The 14,840-nt window shown below is 40.3% G+C and overlaps 1 protein-coding gene across 1 annotated transcript in view; it reads right to left on the minus strand.

Moving 5' to 3' along the window:
- Window positions 1–1,059: 1,059 nt before the first annotated feature.
- LOC144077775 (alpha-1,6-mannosylglycoprotein 6-beta-N-acetylglucosaminyltransferase B-like) overlaps window positions 1,060–14,840 on the minus strand; it is a 73,220-nt gene continuing 59,439 nt past the window's right edge. The window contains exons 10-17 of the mRNA XM_077605757.1: window positions 10,362–10,495; window positions 9,074–9,204; window positions 7,130–7,285; window positions 6,844–6,990; window positions 6,284–6,400; window positions 5,617–5,691; window positions 3,165–3,451; window positions 1,060–1,874 (exon numbers count right to left, since the gene is read on the minus strand). Coding sequence (XP_077461883.1) covers window positions 1,676–1,874; window positions 3,165–3,451; window positions 5,617–5,691; window positions 6,284–6,400; window positions 6,844–6,990; window positions 7,130–7,285; window positions 9,074–9,204; window positions 10,362–10,495 — 1,246 coding nt within the window. The 3' untranslated portion in view covers window positions 1,060–1,675. The remainder of the gene's footprint in view (window positions 1,875–3,164; window positions 3,452–5,616; window positions 5,692–6,283; window positions 6,401–6,843; window positions 6,991–7,129; window positions 7,286–9,073; window positions 9,205–10,361; window positions 10,496–14,840) is intronic.

Raw genomic sequence — 14,840 nt, forward strand, 5'->3', positions numbered from 1 at the left:
TAAAAACACTTAATATTTAACACACTTATCTTTCCTGCATAAATGTTCCAACACATTATTCTGCACTTGAATCCTAACTATCAGGTTTCAACTTAAATGTACATTTAATAAAAGGATTGATTTTTGGTATGGTTGGTGTTTTGGTATTTGTTTTACATTCATCACGAAACATATTACACATACTAAACTTTCCACCTGTACAAGAAAATATTAAGATATGCTCAATACAAGTGTATTTCAAATTTTGATAGAAACAATTGACTTCTCACCTCATTTTAGAGTTTGTGGTCGCCCTACTTCAACACATGCACATATTCAATTGGGACCTCAGCTGACTAGGCACTTCAAATAGTACCCTGTACGTGCTTTTTTGGACTCTGAAAAAGCATCAAATTAAGTAGAAAATGGGTTTAAATCACCAGGGTCAAACTCATGGTGGCCCCCTTGTTATTTTATTAAAACAAAAAAAACGGTGCAATTTTCTCTCTGTTGGAAACGTCGTTTATTCCAGCTCCTGAAAAAAACATGATATTATGATTATTATGGTTTCCACATGGCTCAGTGGTAAACAAAAATCTAAGCTTCAATACATGTGTAACTGTGACAAAAATAAACTGCCGCTCTAGAGTCGCACGTGGCTTGTTTAATCCTTCTTCTATGTATTTATATTAGCTTCTCTTTAGATTAAGGCCTGATCCTCTTGGACTAGGACAGTTAAATTTGTCTTGAGTTGTTATGGGGAGTCTGTCAAGCTTTCACGTGTATATCTCAGTACTATTTTCTTGAAAGCCAATCAAATACTGAACAAGCCATATAGACAGATCATCACAATTATCACCATGACCATAAGTTCATGTACCAATGTGTGATTTTTGAAGCAACATTACCCACACCGTATACATTTGCGATTTCTCCATTCTGAGCAGCTCACTGCTAAGAATAACACGTTGGACATTGAGAAATGGAGTCAAACCTTGAGTAACAATACCTGCGTAATATTCAATTGTTGAAAAATGAAAGGGACGGAGGAGAGGACAACAACAGAAGACAGCGCACGGCTTTGATCCATGAAGATCTTTTATTTGATGACGTTTCCTTCATTAGGCAGCCCCCGAGCACTCTGAAAAAGCCACTTGAGCGTATTCATTGAAAAATAATTTTGTCGCCTTTATCCGTGTCCTCGCCGCTCCTTTTCCGCCTTGTGTGACCGCAGATGATTATATTGAGCGATGTTGCCGCCGACTCGGGTCCCCAGTCTGATAAATGACTCTGCCAAACCACGACGGAGGGGGAAGGGGAAGTGGGGAAAAAGCCCGGCGATAACCCCCGCTTGTCCATCTCCCTTTTGTGCGAGGGCCGAGAGGAGATTGGATATTGAACTGTGCTCGCCTCCTCGTCCACGTCTACGTGTTCGAAGGGATCACACCGCTTCATTTTCTGCTTCAAAAGTGACGACTAAAGGTCCCTTAAATGAGCCTCTGTGTTCTTCAATCGTCCTCCAGGGGGCTGGCCGCACTCCGTTCGGCTTTACCGACGCTAGTAAGGAGTAACAGGAAGCCCAGCCACGTGGCTGTTCTAACACCTGAAAATCCATGCAAAGTGCTTCCTTGCCTCACTTACTATTTATTCCACATTGCACTCTCAGGTGAAGGCTCATCATCTGCTGGACACAAGGTCAGAGGCAGTCCTTGCACAGCGCAACCTGGCCACGCCGGAAGTCCCTGCAGGGGCATAAGCGTCTGTACTTGGGCGAGTGGCCGGCACAGCTGAAGAGCAGCGGCTCCCGCTGGAGGCCGCATTCGCGCCGTGACACGGAGAAGGCCGGGAGGACGTGGTTCATCTCCGAATCCAGTACTTCGCACTGCACCTCCAACCTGCAGGGTCACATCAACAACAGGTTGATGATAAGATCATTTTAAGGCTTTAATGCTAGGCACCAATGTCATATGTCTTGGCCCCTGCCTTTGATATCAGAGAAAAAAAGTTAGGACACTCCAGTTCGAAACCTTACATGAGGATTTCCAATACACACAAAATATATGTTTGAGATGGGTAGAAAGACACTGTACAAGTGTATAGAAAGTCCCTGACAGAGATGATAGCTGTGAGGCAGGTATGAGATGAAAGATGATTGAGTCTTACAGCAGACAAAAGGGAGACAACCTACAAAACAAGAATGTCTTGGTGAAGCCAAGAACACAAAAGACCTCAACTACACATGTACAAAAAAGAAATTCTTGAAGAATGCAGTAAAAATAAAAAGACTGGAAACATAACAGGAAGCAAATTTGAGCGCTACGTACAAATATACACTATAGTTCAAGGCTTTAGGAAGGAACCATCCAAAAAAGTGCCCATTTGCAAATGAATAATGTACTGTTAAAGCATATTTACACTTGGCATGTTTGATCCGGACCAAACCTAAAAAGTCCATGGTGCGCACCTTTGGGCTGTTGTGAATATAAACCGCCAACTCTGGGGCGGACGGAACAGCCGGTCCGGGACCACGCCTGAAAAGTAATCTCGGTTCGCTTCCAAGCGGACCCTATTGTGATTTGATTTATGTGTGAAAGCGACCACATTCTTGTTCAGATCAAAGCTGAAACCACACACCTATTTGCGCATGATGGGCTTCCTTAGGCACAGGCTATGGTAAATGTTTGATTAGCAGTACATTGGCGAACATGAGCTGGGGTTCTACATGGAGGGATAAAGAGCATCAATACCCTCTATTTGGCCAAATGACCCGCAAACGCTTGTAGTCAGGTGAACCATATCAATATGAGTACAAATGCTGCCAGTTGGACTGCAATGATTGTTCACCTTTGTATTTTACCCCGCCCTGACCATTTTGTCCAATGATCAAACGATGTTTGAACCATGTGTAGGTTTCCAAGGAAAGTGAACAACGGACTTTCCCAGTTTAAATAAACTCTTAGCTAAGCTTTGGCTCCATCAAAGGGAATTACAAAAAGAGGGCAAACCCTGTGAACAGGTTTAAAGCAAATAATGTCATGAATAGTGAATCCAGGAGTAATATAAAAACAACACAACCCTGTTTTTTTTCAAATGGGTTCCAGGATTCATATATTTTAGAATGAAAAAGACATCCTAATAAAGACTGCAATAAGTGAATGCCACTTTGTGAATTTGTGCTAACTTACCTGCGTAGGGCCTCCTTGTTGTTGATGAAGCGAAAGTGAGCGGGCTCGCAGATGAAGCCGCGGCTCCGACATGCCTCCACACACGACTCGCCTTCTTGCGACACGAGCAGTCGCAGCGAGCTGAGCGGGGGCCAGACGCTCGGGGGAAAGGTCGTGTCGGCCGCCCAGCGCAGAGCTGTGGAGTTGGGCAGGGGAGTGAAGAGGGGCCTTGTGAGGCCACCAAGGCCAACGGAGCCTTGTTTGGACATGTTGGCACTAACAAATGGTGGCTCTGGGGCACAGAAGTCCTGGTGAGAGAACACACACTAATCAGTTGGCAGATAATGGTCCATTTCATAGTTTTCTTTGGTTTGGTTTTTCCATTCTAAATGAACTTCCGAGTGAACCCGTATTACTGTTAGGCGATTGGGACTAAGCTTCGCTGCGAGCAGCACAAATCTGCATATAAGTATTGGTTTTGTTGATCAATGCGATATAGATATAACCATTTTATTATTTTTACATTTACTACTGTATTAGACAAAGAAATTGAAAAAAGCAGCTTGAATTATGTACATCAACACAAGTGTCAAAGCTGTATTTCAATATTAGACAGCAAAATAAACAGCATGTTTATTGCTGTGTTTTTAGAACAAGAGATGGTCAGAACATACTTCAGTCTATCGCTAACCCAGCAGGGTCCCACATTTAGAGTGCAATTTTGAAAAAAGTGTATAATTTGTCTGTGTGAGGCTTTTCTTTAGAACTTTGATGGCTTCAATAAATCACAAAATATATTTTTTAAAAGTGTTATTTCAAGTAGTACATTCATTAGATAAATTGTATTGTATAAATGTGTTATTATTTACACCAATGTTCTATTTTTTAAACGATTTCTCTGTTTGAAAGGCTCAACACTGAAGAAAATGGTTTGTGGCTTCTCCAGAGACAGAAACACTTTGACCATATTGTAGTTTCACAAATTTAGATTATTGCCAGGGTTATCAACTTAAATCAAAAAGAAAAATGGAAAAACATGCTCAGGTCGCGAAAGAACTATAGCAAATTTGTGATGCTAGTGAACCTTTGAAGTCAAGAAGAGAGGCACCAGTAAACCTATCATTTTAAAAGCATTCATTTTATGAGAAAAGAGATTTACTGTGTGTGACGATGAAATCCTTTTTTTTGGTGCTACAAAATATATTTTTTAGGCTTGAATGTCTCATTAACATTGGTTGAAATGTATTTTTGCAGGAATAGGGAGTCTTTGTTGGCCAGTTGACAAACTAAATAGTTTACTAAAATCTAAAGTCATGTCTGACACCTGAGCTGTAAATAATGAAAACGACTTTCAGACACAAATTATCATCTGGTTGCCGTCTGCACTATATAACAAATACATCATCTTAGCACATCACTTCTTGCATGACTTGTGCCCATTTCATCAATGTCATTAGAAGGAGTGCTTCGAACCCAGAGGGAGGAATTAGATTTGTGAGTGTGTTGAGAGGAACTGACAGACTGGGAGAAGATATTCAGGAGATGTGGTGCACCTCTATTTAATGCACTATAGTAAAGTGGTTCTCAAATTGTACGCATACCCTTATTAGTCCATGTGGGGAGACCAAATAATCTGAAACAAATTGTGTTTTAGCCTCACCAGTGACCTGGTGAGAATACGCAAAACAGATAACATGTCTGTCTTCCCTTATTATACTTCAACTTTAATAGGGCCATTCATTCATTTCCTTACAAGGGTTGTTAGGGGACAACTCAAATTGGTTGCCAACCAATCTCAGAGCACAATAAGACGAACAACCATGCACGCTCACACTCACACCTGGGGACAATTTAGAGTGTTCAACCACCCTACCATGCATGGTTTTGGGATGTGGGAGGAAACTGGAGTACCTGGAGAGGACGTACACAGGCATGGTGAGAACATGTAAACTCCACACAGGAAGGTCACTTTTATTTTGCCAACAACTGTCATGGAAACGTACCTTATGATTATTCATTCATTCATCTTCCATACCACCCATCCTCGAAAGGGTTGGTGGAGCCTAACCCAACTGTCTTTGGGCAAAAGACAGACTACTCCCTAGACTGGTCGCCAGTCAGTTGTAGGGCACACAGCGAGACAGACAACCACTCACCGAGTGGGAATCGATCCCAGACTGCCCACACCAAAGTCAAGTGGAAGAACCACTACAGACTAAACCATCGGGCGGATCCTTATGATTACTCTTACTCTATATTGTGTGTATGCAGTTGCGAATTAAAAATGTCATACTTTTTTTTCAGGCCATTTGAGTTTGTTAAATACAAAACCTTTGATATATTTTTACCTTGACAGCACATTTCTACTGAGAGGGACATTCAAGATTTACCACACTGCTGTATTTTCGTGTATTTCAAGTCTCTTCTCAGTGTGGTGCATAGGAATGCAAAGAAACAGCATGTAACATCTCACCTGTTGCTGGATATAGGTGTGCACTCGCTCCAGCATGCCCTCACAGGTGTACTCGTAAGGTAGGTATGGTTCAACCTGCCACACACAAACAGCAATACCAGTTGCAGATACCCAATGGTCACACTGGTAGACTCCAGTGAAAGCGAGGTAGATAATGGATGGATGGCTTTGTATTTGCATTTCAGCCAAACAGAAGGCCAGATGTTGGTTGCTTGTGCTGAAAATGCTTTATTTGCCTAATTAGCCACGGACAAACTGCCGTTGTGATCTATAACCATAGGAATAACTCCATAAAGCAATCAGATCGGAGGCTAAAGGTGCGATAGAATTGGGGCGTATGCTGCATAATGATGTAATTTGAAGAGAGAAGCCAGGATGGTTGGAGAGCTGATCCACTTTCATAAAACCTTTTTTTTCTCATCTTAAGAACCATCAAGGACCGTTTGATGAGAAGACAAAATGAAAGAAAGATTGATGGGAACACGATGACTCGTCAGACAGCAAAAGATTGCTTTGTCCTGCATGACTGAACAGAAGTATGTGTGTGTATGGTTTCTAGATAAAAGCCATAATGTGTAGGTATAGCTCAAAGAGCTACACACAATCCTATTTTGGTTGCGGTGTGTGTGTGCCAGGTAGAAGAGAGGTTTTTGGTGGGCGAACCTACCTTGGTCCTCATAATTTCTCTGATGGCAGCTTCAAACTCCACAGAGTTGTTGTAGTCCACCGTCATGACATGAGGATGTCCGATGTATTGCTCCGCGTATGGATGCTGGGACGACACCTGGACAACAACAACAACAGTAACTTTTTATATAGGGTCTTGTCTGTTGGGAAATATTGCGTATCCGTGGTCAACCCTTCATGCCACAAAGAGATTAAAACTGCTTGGGTTAAAGTGGGCTGGTCTGTTTTATATCAGTAATAAACCGTGAGAGTGCCGAATATAGCTCGAGTATATAAATGGAAGTAGAAAACAGAATATGATATAAAACAGCAATATGAAATCTCAAAATGGTTAATGTTTTCTCACATCCAGAGCTATCACAAGGATATCACATCTATTAACTGGCTGCTACTTATGTGTTTTTCTCTAGACGAAATCCCTTGAGATTCGTTGAAAAACGCAAAACATTTTGCTCTTTTTCTGTAATGCCAACAAGTTAGGAATAGTAAGAAAAAAGTAGTAATTGCGAGTGAATAGTTCGGATGGACTGTGTTACTTACTTCTCTTGACGTGGGCTTTCCTTTAAAGAATTCGTGATTGAGCGAGCTGTGAGGCGGTTGAAACTTTGGTTGCAGGAAGACACAGCCATTGGCTATTGCTTCCAGGGGGGCGGGGCCTTCGTAGGGAAAACCAAATCCAATGAAGAGCTGTGGAACGACAAATCGGTACATAATCAGCCCAGAAATGGAGCAGATATTACATTCTACACTTGAATCTAAAAATGCGTTCATTTCTACAAAATACAAAGAATGTCATGAAATAATCTCTACCCCAAGTGTTTCTCACCTTTGCTTTGCGCAGCAGCTGCTGCAGCTCATGCTGGGGCAGAAGGCCATGGTTCTTGACGAAGGCCGGGACCTCAGGAGGTCTCTGGGTCTCGTAGTACACCGTGCCGTGAACCTCCATGTACTTGTGAAGGATCTGAAGGAAACCTTCTTTGCCCTGATGGGACGGATGAGGCGGATAGAAGGTTAGTCAATGAAACACAATGTAGTTTTTCTATGTTTAACTGTAAGGTCATCTAAGTAATAAAAAAAATGTGAGAAGGTAACCAGAATTCCTGCAAAATCACATTACAAATTTGTGCTTTGCTATGTGTTGCTTTTCTTCTCAGCAACAGAGTGAAAAATTGGATGGAAATTTAAAGGTCATTTATGATTCTCAAATTAGAAAGGCTTGTTAGTCAATTCAGAGATTTGTGTTCAAATATATTCTATAAAATTGATTAATTGGTCAAAACACAAGACCGATAATAACAAAGTACTTAATTGTGGGGAAATGGATTAAACAAAGTTTTTGGGGAGGTAAAAATGTTTAGAGTCTCTTAGATTAAAACATATCCAAAGTCCATGTGTGCACTCTTCTTAACTATGGCTGCCATTGATGACACTGTCCATTTCACTTGAACGGGTACGGTATCATTCCCCCAATTCAAATGTATTGGAAATCTACTAGTAATAAACTCTTTTTCCACAGCAGAAAAATCATGGTGAATGGCACTGCAAGCGTTAAGAAGATAATTAAGTGCCAAAATTGTTCTCTAGTGCAGAACTTAAGTGGTCCCTGTTTTGTTTTCAAAGCGTCAAAATTATAGTATAATTTATATTTATACTAAATAATGAAGAATAGCAGAATTAAGACAATAGTGGCTCACCTTTTTAGGTGATTTATGGACTGTTGTAATTTGTACTGTATCGCTTCACCTATACTATTATCCACCCACAACGTTAATCCTTCAGCTGTAAGAGGAAGTAGAAACTATCGATCAGCTTCTTTGTGTGGATTTTGCCCAGATAAGCGAGATTACATGGAGTACTAATGGTGCCAGACAATGCAAATTTTTGGAACCCCGGAACACAGCAGGATTGCTGCGCATTTCTAGATGGTCTTCTGTCTGTGTGTGTCTCATTTTAAAGTTAATGATTGTAACCAGCCACTTGATGGTGTAGACTCTAGAGTTTCGCTTGCCTAACTTCGGTGCTGGCAGACTACAGCGTAGTCTGCGTTTTGCCTGAAGTCAGATGGGATAGGCCCGGCAAACCGAGAATGAGTGAATGAATTTCAAACCCTGGCGTTTGAGGACTGTATCATGTACTCATTACATTTTGTAATGGAGATAGATTGTATGTTCAATGATCAATGCTAAGGTTAAATCTGTCTTTTCTAATCGAAAAGCACCATTGGCATGATGATACATCTTGATTCTCCATTCCGAAGCGCTTATCCGGCAGCCCAAAGAGGAATGCATGTTGGGCGATTTTGATTAGATTAGAACTTTATTTCATCCCGTATTCAGGAAATTTCTTGGTTGCAGTAGCAAGACAGACACAAGACACACAAGACATTCTAGACCTAGGTAAGAAACTGGAGCCACACATTATTTGCATTACTATTTTTGGCCACCAATCTTACATTTTGCTCTTTTAACCCGTGCAAAAATTTGCCCACCTACAAGTGAGTGTCTAGAATGCAAACGAAGAATAACGTTCACTCACCTGAAGCTTTGTCCAAGCAGGCAGATGCAATGTGAGAAAGGGACAAAACAAGATTGTAGTTATGCACAAAAATACACATTACAAGACACCACATTTCACAATGCATTTACCTATTATTCATAAATTAGTACTTTCACAGGACTAACTATATTTCTGAGGATAATTTTTGTTTGTGGTCTGCTGCCAAATGGAAGTTTTAGTGTAGCATCAAGCAACGTTTGTTGTTGCTTTGTACCTTCCACATGCTGGCTTCCTTCCCATACACTACTGCCATGCTGTTGACTTTGCTCTGCTGGATGCTCCTTTTCTCCGTATCATTCAGCTCCTCTGACACGAATCCCATGAAGGAGTTGTCTGGCGTGTGAGCTAAATCCAGGCAACGAGAGCACGTTGTCACATGGTGAGACAAAAGGAGGGAGACAAAGACAGTGGGACTGTGAGTCAAATATAAAGAACATCCCGGTTGGTTTCATTCCATTGCTAATTCAGCCCTACAGCTGCATGCCTAAATATTATAAAGAGGCACTGTCCTTGAGCCAGCTGGTGTTGGCTATGGATATATACGCCACATGTGTGTGGGTTTAGTCTCAGTAGTCAGGTAGTCAAAGTGAAACATGGGCACCAACAGAAAGAGGATAAGGGCCGCGATGCAGCCGACTCGTTTACAAGTGAAAGTGAGAAGAGCACCGAGTAATGTAGCCAATAATTCAGTGAGTCACACTAAGGAGACAGAGAACAATAAGTGTAAGGGGAAAATAAAGTCACACATGCATTTGCATGGCTGGTGGAGAAAGCCTACTGTGATTATGCTGAAAATAGAGGCTATATAGCATTAAAGTAATAAAATAAAAATAGCACCTGTTGAAACCTGTTAAATAATGGTGATTCATTGTCAATTCTTGCTGCAGGTAAATCTTTCTTGAGAATAAGCCTTGCAACCACAATTTATTTACTGATTTAATATTTTTTTACCTACTCATTTTTTTTTTTTAAATATCTCATTGCTGTGATTTTCACCCAAATTAAAAAAAAACCTTTACAAAACAAACAATATTATCATTTAGAATTTAAAAGAGCAGTATTTAAATAGACATTAAGATGAAAAACAGGATATTGTGGTAAAGGTTATATTGTGGTAATTAATTTATTCAATTACTTTGACAATTACTACTAAAGGTTTTTTGTTTAGTGTATTGGTATAATAAAAAAAATTATAAAGCGAATGTAATGTAACGTGAAAAATATCATAAAACCAAAAAGACAAATAAATAGCTATGATTTAAGGGCTGAGCTGAATGACTAAGTTGTCGTTCTGCAACTAATTTTGCTGCGATTCGCAACTTGATAAGCCATTCTATTATGTCGTGGTATTTCATTCCCTTTCACGGCGAAACATTATACTTAAACTTATTCCTATCTCGCATTATAGAAGCACATTTTTACGTTACAATTTAAACTTTGAGTGTAGTTTCTATTTCTTCACATTCAACAACTGAAAAAAACAGCCAGATTGAATTTCTTACGGAACATGGTCATGTACTGCCTGGCGTTCAGGTTCCAATAGCCCCAGTTGGTGCGGTAGCCGTGCAGAGTGGCATACTCCTCGTGGTTGTACGCTGGCTCCGTCCCAAAAGTATCTATCACTCGGATGTGGCATCTGGAAAGACACAACATAGTAATTTTCTATAAAAATAAAAATATACAGTTTTCAGCACAACTCTTCAAGACATTGTCGGCTTTCAATAATGTGAGCCAAGGGAAATTTAAAGCAAAACGAGGTGAGCTAAAGTTAGAAGTTATGTGATATATCACAACAATGATGCCGCATTAAAACCCAAAGCAAATAAAAAGCAGTTTAAAAGTAAGAAGTGAGATAGGGCATTGATACATAGACACACATTGCGATACACACTAACCTTTGTGTTTGCCCGTGGAAAACTCCCCACTCACTATCTCGTCTGTCTGTGTGCTCACAAGGATCAACAAAGGCTAAAAGGTGGCTTCCACTTCTTCACCTTCACAACATTCACTGATAACTTCATTGGACTATTCAGCCTTTCTCAGCAACACTTATGTATTTTTCTAAGCCTTTTCATTTTTTTCCTGCTTCAACGGTGACTAAATTGAGGGAAAAGTGAGTCAAGCTTAAAGTTCTTATAAGATGCAAATGCATTTGCAACACTGAATATTCTAAAGAAAAAACGTGCACTGCTTTCACAAAAAGTCTAAAACGATACATCAAGATGGAAGTTGACAGACATGAAATGCTTAGAAATGGATCTGAATATTCATTAATTCATTATCTGTACCGCTTAACCTCGCAAGGGTTGTGGGGACACTGGAGCCTCTCCCAGCCAGCTGTCCGTATGAATTGGTGGCCAGCCAATCACAGGCCATAAGGAGATGAACAACCACTTGGACTCACACTCATACCTAGGGACAATTTAGAGTGTTCAACCAGGCTACCATCCATGTTTTGGGGATGTGTGAGGGAACCGGAGTATCCGGAGAAAACCCTCGAGGAGAACATGCAAACTGCAATCAATAAGGTCAAAACCCACCAGTGATTGAACCCTTGATCTCAGAACTGTAAGCCGGATGTGATCATCCCACACGACACACAATCCCTTCTGTGCAATAACAATGTGCAATATCTTAGATTGTGCAATATTTTAGAATTTACCTAGCCAGGATGTGACTTTTTATATCTTTATAATACTTATTGTATTTTTACTGGGAAAATGCACTTTGTGGAGTAGCACCGTCAATTTCATTATATGCAGTTGTGTATGATGACAAAAAAGGCTTTTGATTTGATCACTTCCCTACCAGGCCACCATGAATCTGAATATATATATTTATATAAAATTAATGATTGCTGTATTATTAAATATATACATTATTAATAAAGAAAAAAATGAATCAAAACAGAAACATGCAAGTTATGGCCCACAATAACACATTTGCTTTTATTTATTTCATATTGTTTTTAGTTTTATAATATTTAACTTGTTGCCTGCCTTTGACAATGGTGGGCGTATAATTCTATTTAAACTGGGAGGACTGACTGAATGCTTCAAGTTTCAGGTCATTGACGGGGCTTGACGTCCAGTCCTTTATGACTTGGTAGGGCTGCAGAGAACGATTGCTTCCCATCTTTGTGTTCAAACGTCCTTTGCTTTAAGATGATACATCGTTTGTTTAATCATGTGATATCCAGGCATGGACTGCATTGGATGAACAATGCCGATAATGTTCTAAAATGACCTAACTTTGCAGTAAAAGATGCAGACTATGCTCATTTTTATAGGGCTCTTAACATGCCGACTGTCTAGTGACGGGCCCATGGGATACGGATGCAGGAATTGACTGTGAGTTACAATTGGTTTCACGAGGCCAGTAGATGTATCACGACATCAATCACACACCTATCACAAATACATGTTCTGCCACGATTCTGTTTGATGCTCTATTGAAGCAGCTCGAATGGAGACATTGGTGTCATCACCCTGGATTCTGTGATAACATTTTTATAGGATTAAATAAAGCAACAATTGAGGGGTTGGGGATTCTTGACACTTTCTTCTGCAAATAGGAGATGGAATGTAATGTGGGAAGCTGTTAGAGGTTTCATATTGTAGCAAGCAAATAGCGAATGTAGTAGAGTCCACCATTAAACCTCACAGACTAGAAATGTAAAAAGGAATTGCCACACACATTTGTATTTAGATTGCCCTACAAAATAAAGGTTATATGTTTTTTTGTAGGTGAAGACAAAGCAGGAAATGAATTATTAATGAAAAAGAAATCAAATATTGTATCATGTGTCCCCTTTTTACCGGCCATATCAAATATTCTCCTTTTGGAAATTGAACACTATTGGCCAATAGTAAGCGGTCCCTGAGGGAGGGAGCTTGACAATGGATGTAGACATTCTACCCAACCCATGTGAGGGGCTAATTTGGATTAAATGACTGCTCAGCAAGACTCACCTAATGTTAACCATGGAACAAACATTTTTATTGGATACATCTAAATTGAAAAAGTAGGTCAGCCTTTTTGTTTGACCACATGAGCAGATAAGACAATAAATCTGCCATTGTTCAATTCTCTAAGCGCACAGGTTGGTTTGAAATGGGATGGAAATGACTCAGAAGATAGCGTCGCTCGCAACTTGCCAGGTTGGAACGCGACTCATTTAATATTCCAAACTCCATCTGTGTATCTCCACTCTGGAGAGTCTACAAATCTGGCTATGATCATGCATTTGTTAAGAGAGGGAGGGTTTTCTTTCACATCCTCCCACTGAAAAAACACAACACAGTTTCTTCAGTAAAGGTCAGCCAGGTTACAATCATTTGTTTTTATTATTTATATGTATGGGTTCACTCGCCTGACTTTGTGGGGGGCAGGCACAGGGTTGATTCCCACTGGTGGCGGTATGATTGTGAGTGTGAATGGTCATCTGTCTCTCTGTGTGCCCTACGGCTGGGGGTAGTCTACGATTCGCCGGAAGTCAGCTGGGATCGGCTCCAGCAGCTGCCGCAACTCTTCGAGGATGCGTGATATACGAAAATGAATTTATGATTGAATGTTTTATTTGGGTGGGTGGTGAAAAGTGGTTAGCACAGCCGCCTCACAGTGCTGAGACCTGGCTCCGGCCTCCCTGTATAGAGTTTGCATGTTCTTTGCCTACCTGGGTTTTCTCTGGGTACTCCCACTTCCTCGAAACATGCATACTAAGCTGCTTGAACAATCTAAATTGTCCTTAGTTATGCGTGCGAGCGTGGCTAGCCATTTGTCTCTTTGTATCCTACAATTGGCTGGTAGCGAATGAACGTTTGTTCAAGAACGAGCAGTTTAATAATCAAAAACAAAATCAAGAGTAATTAAATGGAGCTGAAAGAGTGCAAAGCTTCAAAACAAACGGATCTTAATTCAACTGTTTAGATATTTAACGAGAAAAACTTTAAATGAATAGCGTCTAAGCTTTCAAAATCATACCGAGCTTGAATTAAAAACAGAGATTTTACATATTTAAGTGAAGCGACAAATAAAAGGAAACGGCAGAAGAGAGATAAAAAAAAGCCATACAACGACAGACGGCTAGGCTGACAGAAAAAAACAGTGGCACACCAAAAGAGACGGAGATGAGAGCACGGCGGGCAGACAAGGACAGACAAAGGCAGCCCAGAGAAAGATAGAGAAAAACTGAAAGCACACAGAGGGGAGCAGACAAAAAAAACAAAGACAGACAGACTCAGGCATGAAGATAAACAGACAGATGGACAAACAGGTTGGTGACATGTTTAAAGACTAATGGATCAAGCAGTATGGTTCAATCCTCTGCTGCTCAGGAAAGATTGGAAAGATATAGACTTCGTGCACTAGTATTGATTGATCCTGCACATGCCACAATCTGGTAGAAGAGTTTTCAGGCGGATTGAATGATAGCAACTATCGATTGCAACTTTGGTAGAACTAATGAATCGATCATTAGTCAATGCAATAGGGTTAATACGTTTAGTTGTTGTTTTTTCTCCAGCGTTATCATGCAAATTTTACACTTTATTGTGAATTCTGGGAAACTTGTTTTTGTTTTGACACGTCTTTATTGTGCAATGATTTGGAATACAAAATTTAAAGTGGTGAGGGGAGGAAGTGAATTCCGAATAACAGAATTTTACCATACTAGTTCAAGCTGGAGCCAGACAGACCAAAGCAGGGCGCATGTGACAGTTTAACATCGTATTTCAGACGGCTATTAAAAGATGAATATCTTATATTTATGACCCTCGACTGTACAAGCAGAATAGTAATTGAAAAACTAAAAATGTATCGTCTGAAATCTGGATTTTCTTTTTACAGGGACACTTTTGGCAACGAAACGGCCCAATATACCTTGTTGTTTTGGTTCCTACGTTATTATAACAAGTCCTCGTTGGCAACACTGCATTTATCACTTGGTCAAAGCAGTCATTAGTGAACTATTTTGATCAAAA

Source organism: Stigmatopora argus, chromosome 7 (genome assembly GCF_051989625.1).
Source record: "Stigmatopora argus isolate UIUO_Sarg chromosome 7, RoL_Sarg_1.0, whole genome shotgun sequence".
Lineage (NCBI taxonomy): Eukaryota > Metazoa > Chordata > Actinopteri > Syngnathiformes > Syngnathidae > Stigmatopora > Stigmatopora argus.